Raw genomic sequence first — 26,735 nt, forward strand, 5'->3', positions numbered from 1 at the left:
GTTTCAAGAGTAAGGAAAGCTCTGGTGCTTGGGTAGGACTGTGGAGAAAACAGCACGGGATTTTTCTGAAGGATTGCAATGCTTTGAATTCTCCCATTCTCCTATCTGCCAAAACTGTAAGTCACTCATTAGTGTAGTAAGAAGAGCCGTAATGGTATGAAAAGTTTTTTACTACTGCCCTATTATTATTTTATTTTTAACAATAATACTGCAAAATATTACTTTATTATTGAGTTTTATTATTATTTAGCTTAAGAAAAGCTGAGGCACAGAAACATGAAGAACTAAATCCTTCAAGCTCCTCAGGCCCATTGCCACTATTGAGTGAAAGACTGCCGTATGACCGATGTTTCGGAGCACCATAAAAGGCTTGGTGAGAGTGCGCACACACATATGCATAAGGGGAAGGAACTTTCCAACAAGCTGTCTGAAATTAGCGGGGCACATGCAAACATCTGACACAGGCAGAGCTGCAGCCCAGCTAGGTTTTCTTTCTTGGCATGGCTGTATAGCCAAGAAACAGTTGCTGAGCAGCCTCTCGTGGTAGAAATGAATTACTGCTTTTCCAGAAGAATTAGGGTTCAAAGTGTTTAATTCCAGCTACAGTCACTGCAACAAAGTTTTTCTCTATCGCTTTACCATGCTGCCAATGAAAATCTGAATGGATTTTCAAATACACTCTAGCAAATCATCTGTTAAGTTGAATGAAGGTTGAGATCCAAGAGTGTCTTTTCATAAAATCAGGTATCTGAGAAGATGAATCATCCCATTGCTTTAAACAGTTCATGACCTACAATCTATCACACTCCACACACTTCTGTGAATTTTAGCTATTTGTATAGAATTTGAAATCCCTTTTCAAGCAAACACTTAAGGACATTCTCCCTTATTACAAAAAACACTTAAGCATGCATATTACTAACTTTGATTTACTTCTGTTTAATTGTTCTGCTGAATCTAATCGTCATGCAAGGTTACTCACAGTCAAGCCTTGTGGACACTTAAAAGTTTGATTTTTTTAACCATGTATAAATAATTATAGCATATTAAATGCACCTTCTAAGTTACATGTAGCGTAGGTAAAGCAAGTTAAGGCCAGTTCTGTATATATTTTGTTATTGAGTCTTTGCCAGTCTCCACACTACCCTCTGAGCTACTGGCAGAATCTGACATTTAGACCAATTAAACTAGTATCACAAGTGGCATAAAAACTGCACCAGCATCATCTCACTGAGACAGTACAGTATTATTTATCCCAGCACAAATGGAGATGCAGGCAGAATAGAAAGCATTGGTTCAAGATGCTGACTATCAAGGTTTTTTCTACCAAATTAATGTTGCAAAAAACCAAAGAAGAGAGATCAAATCTTGCAACATTTTTGTCAAGGCCAATTCGCATACTGTAACACATGGTAAATTAACACATTATGCATATCAGTGTTGACTTTGTAAACCTCACAATTAAAAGACCACCAAGATAATGACAGCTCTTCCATTACTTAAAAAGATAAAAAGAAGAAAAGGAAGAAAAGTTAAGAGATCTCTTACTTGTGTTTTGGTTAGCAGAGAACACACCTTTGAGGGTGAGTTTGATAGGCAAATATCAAACTATATTTCCCAAAGCAGTAATAAGTCATATCTTATTATGACAGATAACAAGTTACAAGTGCTCATAGGCAGCCTGCTTACAAGTTGGTGAATTCTCTTTAATGTCTCCCAGAGAGCAAATGAAGAGGTAAAGGTAACTGATCTTTGCCGAGACCACAGTTTTCCATACATTTCTTTCAAGGGCTCTGCTGGTTTGTCCTACCCCAGCTGGACTTCTCCACTCATTTGTTCTTTCTCCTTAGGCTGAGTCAGGACAGCTGGATCTGTAGATGTGTGATGAACTGAATCAGGAAAGTGATCCAGATTATAAAACAGCAAACCATCAATTATCCCATTCCTGTTCGAATTCACTACGTATGCACAAAACCAGGTATCCTGGCACAGCTTAGGAGGCAGAGCAGGACACGGATGGAGTAGCTGCTGGAAAGAGGGGTGAAGGACAGCTTAAGCCACTCTGTGACCAAAATGTAAAGGCATACAAAAAACCAGACAGTATACTTTCATAGGAAATACGTAGACACAAGGAGTTCTTTATCCCAGGTAAAACCATGACTCCTGGCTGTTTATCAGAGATTATGTTTCTCTGGAGATAACCATTTTGTCATCAATTCCAAGTATTTCAATACCATTAAGATTAGTAACAGGTTTTTGCAGGTTATAGACATGGAGAACAACATTTGATTCTAGCTGAACAGCATCCCAACAAAAACATCATATTTGTCAAAAAAACCACCACCATTTGTTCCATTGCTGGGTAAAAGTGAACTACAACATCTTCCAAATTGAGAACTGAAAAATGTCCAGAGAAAGCACAAAATTGCTGTGAAGTTTTCTTTTTAGGGTAGGTATTTCAGTGCAGGACTCAACTTTAACAGCAAGGCTACACCAGATTTTCTTTGACTAGACTGAAAGCTGGTAAGCAGGAGAAATATTTCCTCATCCCATTTCCACCATCTTCTCTCCCTGAATGAGTCTCCTCTGCAGGGAACTGAATTTACTAAGGAAAACTCTGTCGTGAACTGTCCAAATGGCACACAAGCTTTTTAGCAGCACCACAACGTATGAGTAGGAATCATGCAGCTAAAATGCATCATGTTGATGCATTCCATTAATGGACAGAATAATGTCTCCTAAAGTTAACATGGCACTACACTGTCATGCTTCAAGTTATTTGACTATAATACAATTTTTCAGTTTTCAAATACTCTTAATGCAGTTTTCAGAGTCTCTTTATTCTAAACAAAGCATATAACTATTTTTAACATCGCAATACAAAGCAGTTATCACTATTCTTTGAGAGGCCATGTAGATATACATGTATTTTCTAAATAAGCCTTTAATCACTTCCTCTGTTGAAAGAGGAGCGCATGTATTGCCAGCGATTGAAGTGGCCTTGGTTATATTAAGATGCATCACTTCAGTTGTGGATGGCTTGGAAAACAGCGCTACCTAAGTTGCTGTGACTTTCCCTGGTCTCTGTGAATGACTATGGCTGATACTAAGACACTTGATTTTTCTCCTGTAGCAGCCACTTTCTTGTTAGTCTTTCCTGCCAGTAGGATCGGTTTCTTCTGAAGGTTTACCACCAGCATTTCATTATGAAAAACTAGAAACTTCCCCTCTGAAAACAAGAAAATTTGGGGAAATTATTGCTAAGTGTTATAAAATATTTCCTTTAATCATTGCAGAAAGTGCAACGTCTATTGCTCTCTCATGTATTCCTTGACTTCCTGGAATATTACTATCATAGCCACAATTACAATCCATATAAGAATGTAAGTTTGCCCAGCTGGAAGTACATATGATAACACCTGAAATTGCCCTGAGCATCAGCCATAGGCCTCAATAGTGATTATCCAGCACCTTCTGTGTCCTGTGCCACTAGAGCTTATGTGCTGTCCTCTACACAGATAGTTTCTATCCCACATTGGATGGAGTTTGATTTATAGAAGACAATAGTACTTGCCAGTTTTTATGTAAACAAGTGCTATTCTGAAAATACATTTCAAACACTTTTGCATTATAGTGACCACTGATAGTTCTGGAAACACTTCGTAGAGAAATTCAGGATTTTGAAATGTCTGAGGAATGTAAATTCTTGCTGCTTGGAACCTAACACAGTGGACTTGATCTTACACAGAAAAGTGAACTGACGAAGGAAACAGCTTTCAGCAAAGCAAACAGATTCAGTCATGTGGAAGTTCCCCTGCAGACTAACAAAACTCCGTCAAAATGCTCCCAGTTCTTTGCCTTACTCTAAGCAGGTCCTTCAATTTTCAAATAGTAAAGAATTTGAAGGAGTCTTCTCTTTCAGTTCTCCTCAAACTCTCACTTCACTCTTGCTATAAATAGTCAGGGACACAGCTTCATTTTTTCAGTTCTGCTCTATGCTTCTAGAGGTTTTTTCAGCAGCTGCGAACACAGGAGAAGGTACGAGCAGCCTGCTGCCTGCCTCCCACGGACAGCCGTGCAAAAGCAGAGTCCCGGCATCACAGCACGTTGCAGCAGGCTAAGCCCAGCGTGTTTATTTTCCTATGCAATGCAGCAGTCATACAAAATGCAGAAGAACAGATTTTACATTTTTTTGAATGAGAACAGGACAAAACCAGGAAAAAATGTTGCTTCAATTGGGATTTTACACTAAAAATAAGGTGTACTGAGCTGCTGTTTTGCTTAGCTTTCTCTGACAGTTTAGACCTTCCCTAGCTCACATGACAAGTGAGCTGAAACAACATCTCCTTACAAAAAGAAAGGGGGTGATACTAGTGTGCTACAGCTAGGAAGGAAGCCACCTGCTCGTCAGTCCCTGCACCTGATGGCCCTGGCCCAGGACCCGCTGCGGGGAGCGGTCAGGGCTGGTTCCCCAAAACACAGGGCAGCTCAGAAAGGCCCCGTTTTCCTACCAGAGAGAGACACTGTCTCTGTTTTGGAAACAAACATCTCTGTCCTTCCTCAGGAGGGCTGGATGCTTACACCCAGAGCTTCCTCCTCAGCTCTGCAGATGAACTCACTTTACTGTCCTTTCCCTATATTAACTTTGCTGCGGAGATGAGTTTTGTGAAAGCAACAGATATTAAGAGCTATTACTCAGCAACACAAAGAGGGCTCCAGGGGACCTGTTTGGATATTTACTCCTAAAATGGGGGAGTGGGGGAAATCAAACCTTTTTCTAAAACTTCAGTGTTAATCTGAAAAATCTAATTTTTCTTTCTTCTGTCTGTATGGCAAGTTTAAATTCAAGTGACTGCTCCCAGGGTAGCAGTATTGATCAAGTAATTCAGACACAAGAGCACTTACCGGCAAAGCTCAAGGGTGACAGAAATAAAAACACTGATCATCTTTATTCATCATCCTTACTGGCCTTTCCTGCATTTTCACAAAAATCTGTTAAAAGCTATTCTGGGGGCTTCGCGCTTAACAGGAAGCGGCATCAATAAAAATTCAGGCCGAGGACGACAAGGAAAGATGGTTATGATGAAAATTGCATTTGAAAACCTTCCTCTCAACGTCAGTGTGAATCTTTGCATTAAACAATATGAGAGGCTTAGGGCAATGATGTAGAGGCATTAATGGTTAATGTAGTGGGACACGCTTCTTTGTAATTGCCTCCTGTCATTTCTGCAGTGTCCATGGGATATTGCGAAGAGAGAGGGCCCAGTTTACAATCCCATGTCAATGGATCTTCTCAAACTTGGAGGTAATTTTTTTTTTTTTAAACAAATTGTCAAACTCCATTGTATTAACAAAGAATTTACCTGGACCTCTGGTCTGAAAAAGAGAAAAGGGGCTACATGGTATTAAGTTACAGCTCTTAGGAAGGAAGAACAGTAAAAATAGAAAGCCGTGCCCTGGGAGAATACTTTTGGGTGGTGTGAACTAAATTCAGCTATCAAGTAAGAGGGTTTGCCTCCAACAGAATTGGTATAATTGCTCCCCCCTCATTCATATCTGCTGAGTTTGGCCTGTTGACTGTTCTGAGAAAAGTAAGCACTCGGAGGCAGAAGTGACATGGAAAAGAACAAAAAGAGCAAACACCATTACAACAAGGTACTAACCAGCTCTGAAAGGCCAAGAGAGAGAAAACAGAACTCAAGAGCATCACTGAAAGCTTCATGCTTAAAATAAATACCTTTGGTGCTCTAAAAGACACTTCTGGCACTGAGTACACAGGGACAGGCCATAATAACAGTGAAGCATTTTATTGTGTTGAATAATTCCAGGAACCATTTCAGATCTGTTAAACATTGCTAGAGAGATAAATGATACCAGCAACTGTATTTCCTAAAAAAAAAAAAAAAAAAAGTATCTGTATAAAGAACCTGTTTGTACAATTGAGTGCTACTATTTCCGTCCTCTCATGCCATACTTGGCTTTTCTATTACTTTTCCATCCACAGCACCACGTGTTAGCGCACACATCTGACACACACACACATAACCCATACGTATCTATCTACCTATCATTGCCAAGTCCACGCGCTATCTGGCTTTCCATCAGCTGCGATAGATCCAGGTCTGTAAAATAGTGGTCATATCAAAACATACACCTAGCAACACCCATGCGATGGTCAGCACACCCCGCAGCGTTTCTTCTTTTACGGTTCAGCACACCATGCCTGCACCTTTTCCAGTCTCTTGACCTGCCATTTGGCCAAGAACTGCAAGCACTGCAATGGATAGCATGGTGCTGTCAAACACCCTCAAACTCACAACTCCTTTCACTTACAGCCATAAGCCTCCCTCAGACTGTGTCGCACACAGAGTAGGAAGCGTTTGCAAACTGAACAGACAGAAGAGGTGAAAGGAAGAAAGGAAGTGTTGTGAGATTCATGGAGTTGTCGGAACCATCAGCAAATCTTCAGTACCAAAAAACTGCCAAGTGTTAGAGTCTAAAGGTGAAAGTTAAAGCTTTCTTACCGAGACAGCCAGCTGAGAGCTGCTGAGGAGTGTTACTCACTCTAAATTTGTGCCCATGAGCTATAATGGACTAAGCCCCATTTTATTGAGTTCTGTGCTGAGGTACAGGTAGTCCATATCCCCAAAACAGAAGTAACTTTTCCTCCTGCTTATGGAGGTACACACCTCTTCTCCTCCCTGGAGGCTTCCGCTCTTGGCCTGCAAATTTGACACTCATGCTCCTAGTGCAGAATGAAATCAACAACAGAGCAAATCATTAGATACACAAATGAGAGCCTGGGAACAGAATTACACTACATATAACCATCTCCCAAATCCTCATGTCAAACACCTAAGGAGCCTGAACTCGCCTGAGGAGCCGTAAATACTTCATTGTTGCCCTTCAGTAAATTCAGCTTTCATCTAAGCACTCCATTTCAGAACAAATAGCTTTGAAACCTCAGTTTATCTGCCACAAAAAGGCAGCTTTATGCAGTCTTTTATAATCTATGATAATACCAGATGGTTTAAAACACTATTTGCTAGAAGTATGAATTGGCAGAGGAAAAAAAAAAAAAAAAAATCACTTAATATCACATTTGAAAGGTTATTAACAAAAATCACTAACAGGAAAGAGGAAAAAAAAAAAAAAAACAACAACAAAACACTTCAGGAACACTTCAGCCTGGGTCATCCTCAATTAGGAATGCAGTTCAAGGACACCAGCTGATGTTGCTCCGGGTTGGTATGTCATACTGGTGGCTTCCCATAAATTCTCAGTTAGCGGGAGTGTCCTAGGCTGTGAAGTCTTAGTCTCCTCTGCTCTTGGGACCACCTGGAGACATCAGGAGTATCCTTGGTACGCCTCAGTATTGCAAAGAGAAATAGATCTTCTTTGACACTTTCCTTGGGGTGCAATCCCAGCTTGTGCCATCCTGTATCATCTCCCTAGGGCTCAGCTGAGCAAAATGAAGCCTGGTATTCTGGCCACCCGGGTACAAGTTTTGCAGATACAAGCTTGAATTACGGAAGACTTAAAATTCAGAGAACCACAAACACTTACTAGTAGTTTTTATACAGTTGTTTTCTTACAAGTGACAGATGAGCCTCAAAAATCCAGGGAAGCACAGACTGCAAATCAGAGGGAGTTTGCAACTTCATCGCTTTTGATCTATGAAAGCAAGCATTTGGTACAAGTGAAATAAATTCCTCTAATTTTTCATGCTTTCTTGGGATGATCAATGACTAATTCCAAGCTGTTCCCTATTTATCCTGTGGCCCGTATTTCCCCTCAGCACAGCATTTGTTCAAATACCCTTGATCACTTTTACGAGGAATGTTTAGAAAAGCTGAGAAGAAACTTGTCCACCTTGCTTACAAAGAAAAAACCCCTCTCGCTCGCTCTCATTCTGCATATACAGAACTTCCTTAAATTAAGAAAAAAAATTAAGAGCTTTTAAATAGAAATACTGAAATTGGAAGTTAATTCACATGAGGTCTTGCTTAAAAAAAAAGGGGGGGGAGGAGGAGCTGCACAGGGTGGGAGTCAGCTTCCTTCTTAAATGAAGGGCTACTGTTTGACAGAATAGTTATCCAGGCATTATACAGTGACTTTTTTTTTCCTAAGCTGTAAGAGCATTACAAAACACAGGAAATTATTTACACCTGTCACGTGTGTCTCATCACTCAGGGATCTGGCACTGCCACCAGTATTTAATACTACCCAGTACTCAGCGTTCCAAGATCTCTTTTCAGATGCTTGTAACTAAATGCCTGTGAAGTAGGCATCACACAAGCATCCTGAAAGGAATTAATTATTTTGCATTCTTCACAGGGTTTGGAAGCTAATAAAGCTTTAAAATCTCCACTGAATATGGAGGTAAGAATACATACTCAGTAACTAAATGTGGCAACAGCCCTATGGGAGACACAGTATGTGACCACACAGTTAAAGAGCACTTTGTTGATGCACAACAGAGCTGGGTTAAAGTTGTATCAGCAAGGTTGATTTATTTCCTAACTTTTTACCTCCACGCAATTTTAAAGCTTTCTTATTTTTCAGTATAAAACTTTAATTTTTGAGGTACAGCTGTATAGCCAGGTAGGTAAAAAGCTTTAACAGTTAACCACCGTTATTCTGGGAGACTGTTTTCTATATTAGTTATATTCATAGGTAGAGAAAACCAACTCAAGGAACAAATTAAGGTATTTATTTATGTATTGTTACAAATTTGTGGTTTTTCCATTAAACATATTTAACAGGACAACCTATTTGCACTCAGGCCTTTCAGCATTTTAATAAGCTAAAATATACACTCTTGGTGCCATATAAATTATGGTCAAAAATAATTCTCAAAGACATACTGAGGGGACAAGAACTTTAAGCAAAATAACTGAAGTTGAAATAGTCCTTCAACAGTGGTTTCTGTTTCATGAAATTATATTCTTTACACTAGCAAACTATATACAAACAATACAACAAAACTACTATAAATGCAAAAATGTAAAAAATATACACAAACATATACACAAATTGCTGTGTTTGTCTGAGCTACCTTACTATTAAGAAATCCAGTACAAATGCATGACTTGTATTTATGTACTTAATTTATAGTATCTAATTTTTTAATTGTAAACAAGATTCAGCATGTAGAGCAACTTAAAACAGTTGTCAGAAGCGTAAATCATGAGGCCTGGAGACTGAGAGAACTATGCACACTAGGGATCCAAACTGACTTAAATACCCACGCCTTTTCCGACAATGCTTATACTGCTGTGAGATTTAGGATATTTAAAAGATTTAGAAGCATTTAACTACTCTAAACAAATTCTTGGATTTCACTGTTTTACAAAATGCGTACACACCAATATTGAAAGTAAAATTAGTATCACATTTGCAGGTGTGTGGATCATGTTCAGTAAGAGTGTCTTGTTCGTAACATTTAACAGCTTTTTGGTTTATTAAGAAACTTTTCTTGGCAACTCACTTAAGCAACTGTAAATGAAAGCAAGCAATGGATGTTCACAATCAACCACTTAATGAGACAATGAAAACAGACTCATCTCTTAAGCACATATGAACTCACTGGTGACTGACTTAATGCTTATCATTAGGCATGTACGCATAGAGTACCCTGCATGGCTAAAAAGCTGCGGTATTTAGAAACTGTCAACTGATACTGGAAAGAAAATGGAAGCTGCCTTTGCATGGATGTGATGATTTGTTGCTCTCAGTAACTGCCAAGATTCTTATGAAGCATGGGTTTTATTTTGTTTTTTCCCAAAGATGGCTGTATTTTTTCAAGTACTTCCCTGGGACTCAGCATTGTATTATTTGAGATGCCAGGATGCTTAAGAAAACCCAGGATGACAGCTCTGTCTATCAGGACAGTATTGGACTAAGTAATAGTAGTAGCAGTAGTAGTGTTCAACATTAGAGAATTTCAACATTAACCATGGATTGTGCCAGTTTACACCCACTACAAAGACAAAAAGTGAATCAGTGCAACTGATTTCAGTGGAAAATTCAAGTACAACAATATTTTTGCAGATCTCCTCATGCTAACAGAGACTACAGTAATGTATCCATAGGCTTCCATTTCCAAGAACTGTGTCCAGAGTCAAATCTCATTTTGTGTATTTAAGTGCCTGAAAACTCTTACAGTATTGAGCAGAGCATTTGACGAATCCCTTCTCATACACGATATATACTTTTTGATTTAAAACACAAGCCGCACCATACAAGACACATTTTGAAAACAAGGTCCTAATGTAGACTAGTTTGGCGAGTTTTGTGGGCTTTGGGGTTTTTTTAAACATTTCAAACACTGCAAGATCATGTTACGGCTGAGAAACAATGCAGAATATACATCCAAAAATTAAGAAACTGCTTGTAAAAATAAAATGTTGGAAAAACATTTAAATCAATTTCACTGAAAAGGCTCAATAAAGTGCAAGCAGTAAATGCAAGGGTTTACATAGTGAAAAGTTAAGTTTAATAAATTTGTACAATCTGTATTGCTGACAATGAGAGACACTCTATAAAAGTTTTACCTTGACAGCATGCCCTCATATAAAAATATATTCTAATTGCATTGCAGTACAATCAGATCATGACAGAACTGAAAATGAAATGAACACTGAAATGCCACTGCTCCTTTTCAGCAATGTCAAAAAGGAAGAAAATATGTAGATTTATACTATTACAGTATACTGCAATTAACTGGACAAACTGGACCAGCCAAAACTACATAGTATGGTAACTGCACAAGAAAACAATGCATTGCTACTTACTTGCATTGACTCATCGCCACTTCTTGAGAAGGCATTCGGGAGGTGCCTTGATTGCAAACATGGAACTCATTCCTGTGCAAAATGCTCAAGCTTTGAGCTCTCACTAAAGCAGAGCTCTCCAATTACTGGACAGAAGTATTAACTGCAGCAAGTATTTCTACATCAGAAAATATTTCATGTGATTAAATCTGCAGGTATTTGTCCTCTCAAAAGCATCTTGTTCTGCTTACAGCATGTCGTTTAACTGAAATAACCAGGTCTTCAAAGCGTACCACAACTTAGATGATTCCAGTGAATGAAAACAAAACTTTGTAATATCACCTGTCACCCAATGCAGGAGTTTGTTTATAACTGGAGTTTTGTTTTATGAAAAATAATAAAGCAGACTGCAGAACTCTTCCCAGCAGAGGGGACATTTTCAAATCATTTACCCTCCAGCCAGATTCTTTGGTGTTCAGGAATAGCTAGTATAATATGAGGATGAACAAGCAGTAACTATTTTCCTTCATACACTCTTATTTGTCCTGTAAGGCCCATCAGCGAAGTTTTTGCTAGTGGCAGGTAAAAGAGAAGGAAACTACCTCATCAGCCTTAGAGACTGAAGTCTGATCAAAAGCATCTGATGTCCCTCTTTCAGTGGAGATTTTCCACATAGCCTATTTGCAGGATTTCCACTTATGATAAGCACAGGACTACGACAAACTTATATTCTGGCTAGTCATCCAAAGTGTTAAGTTGTTGAAATTCAAAATGAGTATTTTTCTATTCAGAATAGTCTTTACTTTCTACCCTCCAGTTTTTGCTAATACAAGGAAAAAAGTTTATTCCTGTATAGCTAGTGCCGAGCCTTTTAACTGCCCAGAAATGACGCAATGTCAGTTGCTTAATAAAGCTCTGCAGAGACTCTGGTCACCTATTAAACTGTAAATAATGTCAGTACCAACTTCAATTTTTGAAGTTTTGTTTTCTTTTTTTTTTTTTTTAAATCCTCTCACCCATCCCCAGTTCAAATTAAATGACCCCAAATACACATTGTCAAATAACTGACAACGCACAATTTAAATTAAAAATTATCTTGAGAGCGCAGCAACTTTGCAACAATATGAACTTTAAATAAAAGCAGGTTATTAAAATAATATCTGCATAGAATTTTAACTATGAAATTACGAAATAATTTGTTTTTACTTTACTTAGGATTTCTCATTCTTACAAAGAACTGTTGGCCACCGTAAAATTTAACTGCTGTTTTCCTGAAGAATAGTTATTTTTAGCATGGTAATTAGTGTAACAGAAGACAAAAGTGTTTTTACATATAATGAGTAGTTTAAACAAATTTAAGACACTTTTCTGTAGTATCATCATCAAATGATGCTCTTTTCAATAATTTGTGTAAGCTTCTAAACCACATAAAGGATAATGCACATTACATTTTATTCACACTATAAAAAAAGCACAATATACAGGCCATATCCTTTAAAGTGCAACACAACAGAACATTTCTGCAACATTCAGGTTCTTCAAAGACCCACAAAAGTAGGTATTTAATATTTAGGAACAAATCCTGTTCATAGGTGTATCAACACTGAATCTAAATTCTGAATGGTTATCAAGCTTGCCCTTGCTGTAAGTGCCACGTTAAAAGCAATGCTTACGACCACTAAACAATATTATCTTATCTGCTTCCATATTACATAGCCTTCATGTCTCATGTCCAAAATGAAAGCTTTTATCCTTTAGTCAGTGAAGAGCATCTGCAGAGCCCTTTATTGAAGACAGTTCTTTGACTATGCTCAGAAAACATCTTTAAAGTATACTTAGTTTCACCATACAGGCTACTGCTTCAGTTGTTAAATCTACCAAGAAAAATATGGTAAACAGAATAGAGCAAGTATGTCTCTGAGTTGGCAGCGCATGCTTCGCTATGTTTGGCACTATCTACCAAATGTATTGGTAACACACAGCATAAGCAAGTACCAATTTGCTTTTCACTTCATAAATATTTTTGGTTGGATGTTTTGCTAATAATAGTTGAAAACCTCATTTGTTCCTGAGATGAGAATGACGAAACAAAGCAAGCTCCATCTAAAGCTGCAAACAGGACAATCTTCTGCATTTCCGGCCTTGCTGCCTGCCTGCGGAGCCAGATTTATAATCTCAATCCTCCCCAAGGCGCCATTTCTGAGACTCTTCTTGACGCACATCTGGCCTGATCTGGTTTCTCATTCCACCTAGAACATTTGAGGTTGCCTCTGTTGCAACAATGAGAGGTTTCACCACAGTTGGTGGAATTTGGCGGAGGACTCCTCCTACTGCTCCAGTTACTCCTCTGTTTTCATGCTCACGAGCAGCAGTCTCATAGATGGTTTGGGCTGTGTCCGTAATCCCCTTTGAGAAATTAACAGAAATTAGTTACACTGAAAAAGAAAAAGCAACCTCTCCTAATTCTAAGGGAAACTTAAACTGGTCAGCATTTATCTTCTTTGTGATTTGTATTATAACTGTAGTACAACTATACTGATACAAATATGATTTAGTTCTTCTAATGAGGCTTAAAATAACAATACTATGAACTTACAGATGAAAATATTTCATATAACTTCTGGTGGCACTTCTTGTGCATAAGGGAAGAAGCTGTGGGGTACTGTGAGCTATTAAAAAATGACAGAATTCACTGAAAACTCCCCAGCTGAGACCTGACTTCCTAGACATGGTATCAGGTGCAACTAACTGAAAGTACAATACAAAAAGTACAATAAAAACAGGTCAGCATTCTAATTTTTAATACACTGTCATGGTAAAGAGAGTTTAAGCATAATGCTTAAACTCTAACAACCTCAGAATTAACAGTAACTGGGGTGTGGGGGAGATGGGGCAGGAAGGGAAGGAAGGACGGACAATACAGGGCGGGAATCAGGTTTACATGTCTCAGAATAATTGTAAACCCTCACAACTGTAGAACTCTGAAGTCCTATTCACACTTATCTGCATTTATATCTGCTTCTCTGATTTTTCTATGCAAGGTTTCTGATGGTTTAAGATTACTGATGAGGACAGTCCTGTTCAAAACTTAAATCTCCTTCTTCATTTGGTCAGCTGAAACTAACATCTGAAGGTCAGCTGAAACTAACATCTAACATCTTCATTTGGTCAGCTGAAACTAACAACTAACATTTTATTTGCTGTTTTAGGAAATAATTCTTAAGTTTGGTTAAGGACAGTTACTTTCGCACTCACCTCTTTTACTACACTGTATGCCTTGGCTACACCTTCCCGTAGGTCTACGGGCTGATGAGCTAAACGATGGCGAGGGAATCGTTTGATCTTTTTTGCTTCAATAAAAGTAGGCCCTGGTGATACCATGTCATATGCAGTTTCTGCAGCTGCCTGAAGATCAGGAGCAAATGCAAAATATGTAAGAAGTCTTATAGCATCTGATCACAAATTTAAGCTACTAACAGGATGACATAATTGAAATAAAAGAATTTTAATTCCACAAATAATTTTCATTTACATCAGATTAAGGTTTTGTACAAGAACTTCTGGAATGGGAGCAGCTGGAACTATACATCAAGTTCCATAATGAAGGAACGAATGTTGTAGGTTTTGGTAGGGATTTTCCCCGCCCCAACTGCTATTCCTTCAAAGGCATCCTCTAATCTGTGCACAATGCTCAAGATAGAAACTGAAACATTTGATCAGCGGTATATTTTTCTTACACAAGCATACACATAATTCCACTCGTGAATAATACCACTGTTTTTTTACTATATATGTTCAGGCTTAGGCACATCTACAATTTTTGCAAAATTAGGTGGTAAAAGTGTATTTTCATTATGTATTTTACATTAAGGAACATAAATTTATTAACACTTTAATCCAAGATTACTTTAGGGTTAAATCCAGAAAGGTTTATAGACTTCGTGTACGTCAATACAATTAGTATTGGTTTTGGGTTTGGGGGTTTTGTTTGTTTGTTTGTTTTGGGGGTTTTTTTTGTGGGTTATTTTTTGTTTTGTTTTGGGTTTTGTTTGGTTTGGTTTTTTTTCTTTTAATAAGCACAGATTTTATAATAAGCACAGCTGACATCTTAAAAAAGTTAAGAATCTATTACTGGAAAATACACATATGCAAAGAACTCATCTTTCTCAGTATTAGCGATTTTTTAGTGCAGCTGAGTATTTTAGTATTAAACTGTACATTGGAATACATTAAAGACATTACAAAACATAACAGCTTGGGTGTTCAGCAATATTTTAACACAATTTTCTAACCATTGCATTTGATGCCACCTCACAGACTGCTGCAAGCTTTGCCCAGTCTCTGCTTTCCTATTTATACAGCTGCCTTTTTTTTGTTAAGACATGCTCCCAACCTTAAATATATAGCATTGAGATATAGCTTTATATATTTGATTTACATATATTTGACATATAACTTTATATAGACCACTTACTAGCAACACTTCTCATTTTATGTCTAACTCCAGAATTAATACACTATACCTGTATAGTCTGAACCATTCTGTTTGTTAGCTCCAGCGCTGCCATTGCAGTGGAAGTACCAAAAGAAGCTGCTCCTCTTTGAAAGCCTCTTACAATACGGCCATCCTTTCGGTACTGCTCTATTGGTAACCACACCAAGTCTTTCAGACCTTGGACTGAAAATGAAGACAGAACACCATAGTTAGAAAGTTCTATTAGATAAGCAGAATGCCTTGAGAGGAAGCGAAAACAAGTGTCAACATTGTTTGGGGGTGGTTTTTTGTTGAGTTTTGTTTGCTTAAAACAACTTTCACATGTTCCTGAATAGAAATAAGAATTAACTTACCTAACTGCACTAGTGAATGCATAGGCCCTACTCCTCCCAAAATTCCTGGTAGCTGGTTTTTCTTTATATCATTAAGCCATTCACTGATGGCATAGGAGAACAATTTATCCACACCTAATAAACTGAAGTAAATAAAATCATTAGTATTTTTTTAAAAACATACAATTCCTAATAAGAGAAATGCATTATTCATTGAAGTAAACAAAGATGTCATTTAAAAAAAAGGAAGCCTGTTTTTCAAGTGTCAGCTTTTGTTGCTTTTGGCTAACCTAAGTGTTTCATGTGTATGGGCTTTATGAAACAAGTTCAAGACTGCATAATCACATCTTGTTCAAAAGGAAGTAAACATACAACTAAAATTAAAAGAGTTTAGCACCAATACTACCACATATGTTAAATACTGTCCTGAAAACAGATGTTCTTCTTGAACACTATATATTTGACCAAAACTAGAATCAACAAATATTTGTGAGGTTAAAAAATATCTTGGATTTTAGAAGTGCATCTTATCAGAGAATTTGCTTTTTGATTGCTACATTCAGTTATTCACCATAAACTTGTTCAATTTGCAATACTGATGTTAATCTACAATTCGATAAACTTACCCATGCCTGTAACAAAGTCTCTTCAGCTTTAATTCTGAGCAGTTTAACTGAGCAAGCCCAATAAGAATCCCAGCTAGTGTCCCCTGTAAGTGGAATATTTTGTTATCACACGAGTTTATTCATCCTGTACAATCTGTAGGCAAGAAGTCATTTCATCATCTCAACTCTTATTGCAGGTATTTCTGTCTAAACTGATTCTCCCCCAGTCTCCCAAATGCTAGTTGTTACAGAGCTATGAATTATGTTACATGAAAACTTGCAAAACAGGGAGTCTGGCTTAATCAGCTACTCTAAGAAAAACATCAGGATACAAGAGGACTTCCTCAGAAATATTAAGATATAACAGATTCTGTAAACATAGCTCTGGCATTAGTGTGTTCCAGGCATTCTAAAGCTGCTATTTCATGTTTTAATTTCTTTGGCAGCAGTGCAAATTCAAGAAGTTGCTTCTTTTACTTGTCCATATTTTCTTACTGATTTCCCATGACAGAGTACAAATCTGGTTGTGCAAACAGGATTTTTTGAGGTCTGCTCTGTAAACTCAGTGTGATAACTAATACATATTTTAAAAATAACTATGAGCATTTTTCTAATCTGTATTAGATTCTGCCATTGCCACTGAAGCCCATACATTACTAGACTGCACGGGAAGGAAACAAGGAGGGGCGGGGGGGGGAACCACAATACTTTATTCTGGCATTACTGAGGAAGAAAATAAAATGCACAGTTCTGGCATCACATAGTGGTATCATCCTTTGAGGGGCACCACAGCTGTGTGGAAAGATTTCCAGCCAGTCACTGAGTTGATAAATGTGACTTTCAAGTCTCATTCTGGGTTAATCATACCTGGAGGATCCACCCCCTAGTTTTCAAATTAAGAGTAAAACAAGGTTAAGCTTTATTGAAACTAAGAAGGAAAAAAGAAAGAAAAAAAAAAAAAAAAAAAAAAAGGTTGTACATTTCTCAAGATCACATCAATAATGAGTAGGGAGCATAAAAATATGCCCCAACTCATAGGGGAAAACACCTCAAAACAAACAATGTTAATTTTTTGTTCTACAGCATCAGCATTATACACAAACCTGATCCATTGACACATGTTTGCCGTGGTAATCAAGCCGTATTGGAACTTCTGATGTAAAACGAAATTCTCTGGGATATACAAAGGAAATTTTACAGTGAGAAACATGAAAAGGAAATAAAATTATCCTTCCAAAAAGAAACCCATCGTTTCCCATCCTCATGGAATAGGATGTCATAACCTTTTCTGTAAATCATAAATCCTCGTGTTAGTACTTCAGAATAAGTGTACAAAATACAATGGAAAATTCAGCTTTTCTTGGTTTATTAACATATAGTCAAGGTTAGCACTTATAATAAATTTAACAGTCCCGCAAAAGTGCTACTAATCCTGCAGGTGAACACCTTCCCTCAATTTTCATAGCATGAATTTCAGTTACAAAAAAAAAGAAGTATGGCTAGTGATGGTTCTGTGGGCAAAATTTAGCCCTGCAGCTGAAAGTTATTAAAAAATTCTCTTGGTGATGTGATGAAATAGAACCACAGTAATTCTCCCATAATTTGGCTCTGCACTGCTTACCAAAGTACACATCTGTTGTTAGAGGCCCTTATGATCTGAATACACAAGAAACAAACCTCTGCATAATCACTTCCCAGTCAGGACTACATTAGAGTTTCTCTTGTGGTATGTTAATCTCATAACTCTCCCATGATATCCTTTTCCTTTATATACTCTCATCTCTGGTTATATTAGATCTAATTTACATTGTTAGACATAAGAGTACAATAGACTGCTCTTTCTATTTATTTGTAAAACACCTCATTACTGGTTCTGTACATGGCAGAGCTTTAATTAATTTTATTTTCTTGTGCACAGTAGTGTGCAAGAGTTAATTAAAAAAAAAAATCATTAGTTACCTTCCAGTAATAGAAACAAATACATTTGATTTCCACAATCAGTCAATAAACAAACAAAAAAAATGCACCTTGTCAAAAGGTCTGAATAGTTTATCATCACACTTTCTTAAACATTCAGCAGACCAGCTGTGTGTCACTGGAAATTTTGTAATGAAAGTTTACCTGAAAAATACTGGCTGATCACTGTATGATGTCACTTCTTGTGAGAAATGATGATCATCTCCATTAACCACATCCATAGAATCAATGCTACCATTTTCATTTGCTTGCTTGTGTGATGAGAAAGAAATGACTGGACTTGGGTCCTTAAGGCTGCTGACATGCCTGGCCAAACTACACGTAACTTCAGCACCAGGAGACTTTTTAACTAAGGTAAGAAGTTACACACAGTAAACTGACTCAAATTTTTCACAGTAATTACAAACAAACTGTGTTTATACAAATACTGTGTCCTTACTAAGCTCTAATGCTTATTAATAGGAATTACTAGCAGGACAATATTTAGATTCTCTTAGTAAGTGAGTATCTTAGTTATCAATAGAAATTATTACAAGAAGCTTAAGTTGAGGTTTATGCATCTGCATAAATACTCCATCTAGTTTTAATGGCAGTATTGCAGAGTACTTCATTACCTACACATTTCAGTATGACATCTCAATAGAAAAAGGTAAAATATAGCTGCTAACAAACTCACAAATATAGTTAATAGAGGAGATATGCTTTTCAATATATACTTGTTTTTGCATCAGAGTATGTAGTTGCTTACAAGTACTGCTTTAACTGCATACATACATTGTACTACTTATTTATAATCTTGAACTCTGTTTCTGTCTCTAGGGGTTACACAACTTCAAGCTATTAGACAGACATACTCTTTTACGCAAGAGGTATTAAATAATGTATTTATCTAATAATAACTCCTAGTATCATATACACAGTCCTCAATTTTTTCAGAAGTTATTAGATATGCTCCAATTTTGTTGAAACCTTTTATACAATGGAGATCCCAGGTGTTGAAGACCTTTGTTGGTATTTATAAAATGCAAAACTAAAATACCCAAAGTTTCTGTGTTCTAACAAATTAGTTACTAACGTTGGGGTTTGGTCACTAACATAAGTTCTTTTACACACATGAGATTCACACAGACATTCACACACATTAAAGAAGAAAGAAGAAGCACTTTCACATTGGATGTTTGGAAATTATACCTTCAGGATCCGGAGTAACCAAGAGTTCTACTTCTGTAGAGAGGCTAGTGAAAAAATCCTTCAGGAAAAACAAGGCATCCTAATGTCAAAAATAAAATACAATCAGGTTAAAAAAAACCCAAAAAAACCAAAAACAAACCCCCTCCCCCAATTCTCTAAAAAATATTATCTACTATTCCAGCTCTGTATTTCTATACGGATATGAATCAAAACACATTTCTTCTTTTTGATCCTTTAAAAAGTGCAGAAGCCACATAGGAATCTAGAACAGAAACCAGAAAGACCCTCTTGGTCATCGCCCCCTGCTACATATAGTATGATTGCATAATCTGTCTAGCTCTGTCTTAAAACTCCAGGGTTGTTTTCATCATCTACTCTCATTTTGGAGACTGTTCCGGAACCCAAGTGTTTTAATGGCTATAAACTTTTCTCTGATTTCCAATAGAAGGGTATTCAAGTATAGTTTATATTCATCTCCAATACTGCCAATGTCAGGCAAATTATTCCAGATCAAACCTTGCCACTGCTTCATTAAAAGTCATTAATATCTCTGCTGTTAATGTCTTGTCAGCCAGATGCATCACACTGGTGCCCCGTTCATGCTATAATTCACGACATCTGGACTTTCTTTTCCTTTTTTTGTTTCCAACTGATAAGCAGACAGCTTAAGTAGTAATAACAAGAATTTCTAACATGACTGCATGCAGCTCTGTGCTTCCAAGAAAGCTGTGGTTAATTTTGCAGAAGTTGTAAAGGTGAATTTTGTTTATGGTACAAGATAAAAGGCTTAGAAAAGTAATCAAGAGGGAACATATTTCCTCACTAGGTGGCAGTATTTCCATGCTATTTTTCTATATGAAATTATTACAAACTATAGAGTTCAATTTTTCTAACAGTAAAATAAAAACCTGGTCTCTAATATGTGTGGAGGTAAACAGAAGGTAGGTATGTAATTCCTAACTATGCTCTTGAAAAAAAAGGTATCTCTATGCAGATGACAAATTAAGCAAGAAATGCCTCAACAAAGAATAATAACTGCACTTTAAATTTGAATGCACAAACATATGTAGCTTCCTTACTGGTGTAGAAAAAAAAAAAAACAACCAACTATTTCTTGAGTATATGAAAAATACTTTGCACAAAGGCTTGCTAAAGAAAGTAAAACAATTTCTCCCATTTCTGTTCTTCATACCACTGCAGTTGATAGCGAGACCAAAGCCTTCAGAGTATAGAAGCAGTCTTCAAGTGTTGAGTGCCCCTGACTAAAATGTTGTGAACAGCTTCTGGATTAATGATTAATTTTTTTCAATTAAAAACACCAAAGACACTTCATGTACAAACAAAACAAGATCATTCCAGAATAAGTATATGCTTTTTAAAAGCCATTATTTCAAAACATTAGAGATCATCAGAATTCTCAGGAGGTAAACCGGTATTACTGAGTAAACAGCCAGGTCCATAGATATTCTTAGTTTTTCAATTAAAAAAAAAGGCTAACCTCTGTAATAGCTGGAGCAGAAGGCAAGTTCTAACATGGATATAAACAGAGTGGCAGAGATCCAAAGATATGTGTGACTGATCATAAATCAAAAAGGTATTAAATGAAGAAAACAACCCCATAAAACATGTATGATGGGTACAAGTATCTGGTAAAAAAAACAGTATCAATAAATAAATAAAAATTTATTTTATTTTTTTGCATTGGCACAACCAACCTGGTCAATATTGAGGCGAAGTGGCATTAGTGAAACACGTAAACAACATTCCTGCGGGGATCTGCCAGACTCTGGACGGACATGTAATGCTTTAACTGTTAACTGAGAAAAAGCAATAAGATAAATAAAAGTAGCAACATTCACAATTATTAAACCTCGGAACACTAACTAGGAAAAACATTTACTGCAAAGCCTCTGTACTAATCTGATTCCCCTTACCACTATAAAGCTAGTGTTGAATAAATAACTTATTATGGATATTATAAAAAAGAAAGTTAAAATAAGAAAACCCAAAAAACCAATTTCATAAATCCTTTGTAGAACCTGTAAGATACAGTGTATCATAAAACTGCAACTCTACATGTGTAGTGAAAAGTGTAATCATACTCATAAAAGCAGATGTTTGTTCAAAACCAAAATCTGAAAGCTACCAAAGCAGTCTTGCACATCTACTTTTTTTAAACTGACAGAATCTCAAAAACATTTATACCTGACACACTAATAGTCAAACTGCCTTTTTAATTAGTTTTAATATCCACAAGGAGTCAAGCAAATAACTATCAACAAGTTATATTACTTCAATGTTCTATGACCTTATGTGCCTCCTTCTGCAAGATTAAGACATGTATACAATCTCCACAATGATAGTTCAACCACTATAATTATAATAAATTAACATATTCTATAACTGTACCATGTTTGAATGCGCTTTTCTGGGCATCTCCTTACTGCAGTAGAGATAGAGAAATTTATTCATCTGTGATGTAGCTAAGCGATCTCTAATCTCCAGGTCTTGAACAATAAAAACCTGCCGTGACACTGGCTGCTCCAAGAGACTGGATTCACCTTCTGCACCACCTGGAGGGTATACCTCATGCTGGAATTTCACCTTTTAAAAAGGAAAGAAAAACAGCATAATCAGCTTCAGTGAAAAACAACCTTTAACAACAGAATATTACTTTAAAAAACCAACCAAACAAAAAAACCAAAAAACCTCAAAACAAAACAAAAAACCCCACAACCATGCTGCACATAAGAACTTGAAAAGCTGTCTACTATTTTAAATTTACAGGAATAATATTAGGATTTCTGAAAACTATTCAGATTTTTGCATGTCTAGCAGTAGAATTATTCCAATTCCTAGTTGTGTACACGTTCATATTTTAGGATGCAAATTCAAGCCAAAACAAAGAGTCAGTGTAAGACAAAGAACAAGTTTTGCTTTTTGTTTTAATATCAACTCTGCTTTTTCCTCTCAATCCTGGCATCTATCTTACATCACGCCAAAGCCCATACCAGGCAATCTTGCAGTTCTTGAATCCTGCACCTTCTACGCTTAGGAAAGTAAGATTTCTTCTTCTTCCCTACCAATAGACTTCTCAAGTAGCTTCCAGTCTCAGTTTCCTTTTTCTTTACTCATTTTAGTCTACATAAATTCTAATCCATTACCTTTCTTAAATTCTAAAGAATTCTGAATTCTCTCCTTTTCCTCATCTCTTGATGTAGTTCTCTTTTTCAATCAAAGACCTGTGGTTACCTACAAATCATTCCCTGTCTCAATAACTTCGGCAGCATCCTTGCCTGCAATGTAATGAAGCAGAGCACACATAGCAAGCAGAACAGTGGCCTCTACTGGCCAGATACTGAGATGTTAAGAAACATTGTGTTTACATGCCCTGTACTCAAGATACATGGGATAATGAACATTTGAAGAGAAAAACAGACGTTTGTCATAAACACTGCTCAGAAACTTTATGTTTTTGACACCCTTCTTTTCTCCTCAATTTCTTGTTTAAACATTGTTGTTGTTGTTGTTATTATTATTATTAAGCCTTGTACCAAGTTAGGGGTACAAGTAGGGGGAAAAAAAAGACTTTATGCCTCAGTACTAACACCAACTCATTAAGTACCTGCAAATTAAGAGAGATTGCTATACTTCTACATATTAATTTTTCCACATGGAATATTAAATGCTTCCTTTTTTCTTCTTTTTTATTGCAATGTCATGGTTTTTCTAGAAAAGGCTAAAATAAGTATCAAACATTTCTGGCAAGTTTGAAGTGCTAATGGGATGAATTTTAAGCTCTAGAAATGCACATAGACTATAAAAGGAATTTGGTTTTATGTAGTACCTTTCATGTTTACGGAAATGTTTGACAAAACCAAATTTCATGTTAAATGGATAAATAACAAAACCTTTCTAAAATAAGGTTAACTCCTTGCCAATATTCTTCACAGAGCCAGAATCAAGCATCTACTTTCTACATTAGAGCTAAGCACAGGCTTAAAAACAAAGGTAACATACTTATGCCTGAAGGGTGCTACATATGTTAGGGGAAATACAGCAATGATATTGTGATATAACTGGATGTTATTTAATATCCAATTATCATCAACACTGAGTGTCTCAACAGATGTACATCCCAGTTATTTTGTTAGAACATTTAATTTTGTAATAGGTGTATCAATTCGGAGTAGAACTGAAGACAGAAAAACAGAACAGCATTTGTAAAACATGGTTGTTATAATAAATAAAAACTTTAAGAATATAATAAATATCCTTCGTCTTTAGAAACATGTTTATTCAGCAAGTAAATAATACTATACTAGAAGAACAAACACATTTTTTGTTAAACAAATCCTAAATTCATCACCTTCAAAGTGATTGCTTAGATGTAGATACTAATGGAAGAAATCCTACTGAATTCTAATGGAAAGCTATTATCAAACAGATATAACACGTAAAGATATTCACACACAGACAGTCATGGCTGAAGCTGTTTCTATCCTTGCTTAACTGTTTCACCTTGCTTAACTGTATTTCCATTAGGAAGTCTGGGTTTCTTCCTCTTCCCCCACATGCTGTACTCCGTCCATGCCTCGTTGGTGTATGAGAAGGAGAACTATGGGGACTTCTGGGGAAATAAAACAGAAAAATATGCTTTCGCAGATTAAACTTAAATCTATCTCACTGTTAATCTAACACCAAAAGCATGTATGTTTCACTGGATATAACTTATTAGTATTGTAATGGTTACAAGAGAAAAATAATAGAAAATACCCCAAAAAAATACTGGAAGTTGTGTTACTGTTAATCAAACACTTCCTTTTTATTGTTCAAGTAATGCAGACTTAAGCAGAATGCTAGGTGTTTGCTTCCCACCAAATTAACATTCATAAAACATTTCCTTAACTTTGGCTGTGATAATATTAATTACTCTTTAGCTTACATGACATCCTGAAAACCAGACTCCAGCTACCATAGCAATAGTCTCTTATGCTCCATAAGCCCCAACCTCTCTAGGAAAATTTAATTTCTAATATAACCCTTAAAAGCAAACCCATCCCTCCGTCCCCAAAAAAACACCAAAACCAAACCCAGCTTGTCCAGGTTAAGACACAGGAAAAATACTGTGTGGAGCTAAACTGAATAAGAAGATTCTAGGTGATCTTTAAGGTCCCTTCCAACCCAAACCATTCTACGACTGATTCCTTGTGAGGAGGGAGCAAAGAAGCAAGTGAGGGAGACTTGAGATTGAATAGTGAGATTAACCTCAAATCAAAGGAAAATTAAGTATTTTTAAATTTTCTAGTCTACAGGATTACATCAAACACTTACATGAAACTTTTAGCTGGAGATGTTGGTGGTGCAGTCCCAAAATCCCTTCCACCATACAGATGCCAAATAAGAGAGATTTCTTTTACAACATAGCGTACCAGAGGAACAGGAAAATGAAGTGGAGCTTTGCTTGTATCTGTTTTTTTAATAGGTTGGCTGAAATGATTTTCCTTTATGATAATTGCATCATCAACCATTATTTTTATTACTGGCTCTTCCTCTTTTTCCTAATTAAAAAAAAAAAAGTATACAGCATTGAGAAGGTGAAATCTGCTTTCTTTATTGAGATGTCTAATTCTTTCCTATGAAAAGAAGATAAACTATTCCGTACTGTCTTCTAAAGCTTATACAACACAGGCTTGGTTTACGAATGAATCTTATAAAGTAACTTAAAGACAAAAGCACACAAAAATAAACTAGAAGCTGAGAAGTAGTTGAAAAAAAATTCCTTATCCAAACCGTAAACAAAACAAAACAAGAGTTGAAAACAAACAAAAAACCATGAAGAGCCCAGGCTACCATATTAGCGCTTTTGGAAACAAACAAGCTCAAAAACAACTGGGCAAATACAGCTTCTAATCAGGGATCCAGAATTACTTCTGTCTATTAAGAGGAATACAACCAGAGATACTATGAAAAACATGAAGACAAGCTGTTTTCAAAGAGTTTGAGTATAGTTTCCTAAACCTTTTAATGCAGTGGACAGACAGCGGTGTAAGGGTGACACACAAACTTTTCTCTGAGGTTTGTCAAGGATCTTAGGCCCATAAAAGCATTGAAAGCTTAGACTATGAGAGCAATCAATAAAAGATTAGAAGATGTGCAAAGCTGCTATTTTGATAAATACTGAATTTTGCTTAAAACATTTGTTTTTCTAACTATGCCATTATTGTAAGCCAAAATGGCAATGATAAAACATGACTAAAACATAGGAAAACTGCCAATATAGTTTAAAGTAATATTTCGATCAGAGAACAATTACATACTGCTGAGATACAGAAAAATCATATATATTTGAAAATACATGCATTCATTCCTAACAGTAACAATGCATGAAGTCCTTTCAAACAGAAATACTATTTTTCTGCTACTCTGCCCACTGATAAAAATATCACTAAGCAATCACAAAAGGCTATGAAGTCTAATTTGTCCAGGTCTTACATAGGCTTTTCTCTAATTCAGTTTACATATGGATTTTTTTAGTAATTCTCAAAGCTTCTTACAGCAACAGCAACTTTGGGTGCAAAAAGAATGCAGAAATCATCACTTTCTGTGGGAACATCTCCCATGGCCTCATTTATCAGGTGATGAGTGAATGAAACGTAAGTGGGACTTGGATCTTGTGAGACATTTCCACTTTCGTCTGGAAACAGGAAGAGATCTGAGCAAGATGGCTCCTGAGTTTGAGATCTGTCATCCAAAACTCCTGGGAGTTGAAGGAGGGTCAAGAAAAAACATGTTTCAGTGGAAAAATCTTTACAAAATATGAAAATATGAACAAAACAACATAAGTTAACTAAAATTTGTTACTTCACTTACATCAAGAGAATTTACTTATTATATCTTGAATGAATTCCTACTATAAATAAAATACAATTTTCAAAAATTAATCTAGTGCACAATTGAAAGTGATTACAATACAATCATAACTAGGTACCAGTAGAGATGAACTGACAAAATAGAGAAAAACTGTTTGTAAAAAAACCCACAGATATAAAAAAAAAAAAAAAACCAACCAAAACAAAACACAAAAACATTTTTGTGTCCAAGTTTCTCATTCTGGTAGTAAGACCACAGCATCAATAACTTTCAGTACTACACTGACTGCTCACCTTCCACCATCAAAAAGGGGACCAGACGTCATGGAAATAGTGAAAACCTCTATTTGCAGTACAAAATCCTTAGACAATTTAAACCTGGATTTAACTCTAGCCATGATGCAGAAGCCATAATCCTGTTAAAATCAATTATCTTGTTCTATCTGCTAATTGAAAGATTTCCTCATAGCTGAAAGTTCTTTCTGTGA

At 36.4% G+C, this 26,735-nt stretch overlaps 1 protein-coding gene and 1 long non-coding RNA gene across 5 annotated transcripts in view; both read right to left on the minus strand.

Moving 5' to 3' along the window:
* Positions 1-1,090: 1,090 nt before the first annotated feature.
* LOC142409781 (uncharacterized) lies at positions 1,091-6,810 on the minus strand. The gene is made up of 3 exons (XR_012775767.1): positions 6,690-6,810; positions 5,738-5,889; positions 1,091-2,028 (listed from the first exon to the last, which is right to left on the minus strand). It is a non-coding gene; the product is annotated as an uncharacterized LOC142409781 (long non-coding RNA).
* A 5,398-nt stretch (positions 6,811-12,208) lies between these two features.
* Positions 12,209-26,735, minus strand: part of ATG2B (autophagy related 2B) — a 46,701-nt gene continuing 32,174 nt past the window's right edge. For 3 of the 4 annotated variants that reach the window (XM_075503531.1, XM_075503532.1, XM_075503530.1), the window contains exons 30-42: positions 25,933-26,135; positions 24,710-24,936; positions 23,897-24,005; positions 21,785-21,979; positions 21,091-21,192; positions 19,376-19,454; positions 18,329-18,533; positions 17,311-17,380; positions 16,229-16,311; positions 15,624-15,745; positions 15,299-15,453; positions 14,031-14,180; positions 12,209-13,181 (exon numbers count right to left, since the gene is read on the minus strand). In XM_075503531.1, coding sequence (XP_075359646.1) covers positions 12,951-13,181; positions 14,031-14,180; positions 15,299-15,453; positions 15,624-15,745; positions 16,229-16,311; positions 17,311-17,380; positions 18,329-18,533; positions 19,376-19,454; positions 21,091-21,192; positions 21,785-21,979; positions 23,897-24,005; positions 24,710-24,936; positions 25,933-26,135 — 1,931 coding nt within the window. In that variant the 3' untranslated portion in view covers positions 12,209-12,950. The remainder of the gene's footprint in view (positions 13,182-14,030; positions 14,181-15,298; positions 15,454-15,623; positions 15,746-16,228; positions 16,312-17,310; positions 17,381-18,328; positions 18,534-19,375; positions 19,455-21,090; positions 21,193-21,784; positions 21,980-23,896; positions 24,006-24,709; positions 24,937-25,932; positions 26,136-26,735) is intronic. The other variant, XM_075503533.1, reaches the window with a different exon arrangement.

The sequence above is a fragment of the Mycteria americana genome, chromosome 5, assembly GCF_035582795.1.
Source record: "Mycteria americana isolate JAX WOST 10 ecotype Jacksonville Zoo and Gardens chromosome 5, USCA_MyAme_1.0, whole genome shotgun sequence".
NCBI lineage: Eukaryota > Metazoa > Chordata > Aves > Ciconiiformes > Ciconiidae > Mycteria > Mycteria americana.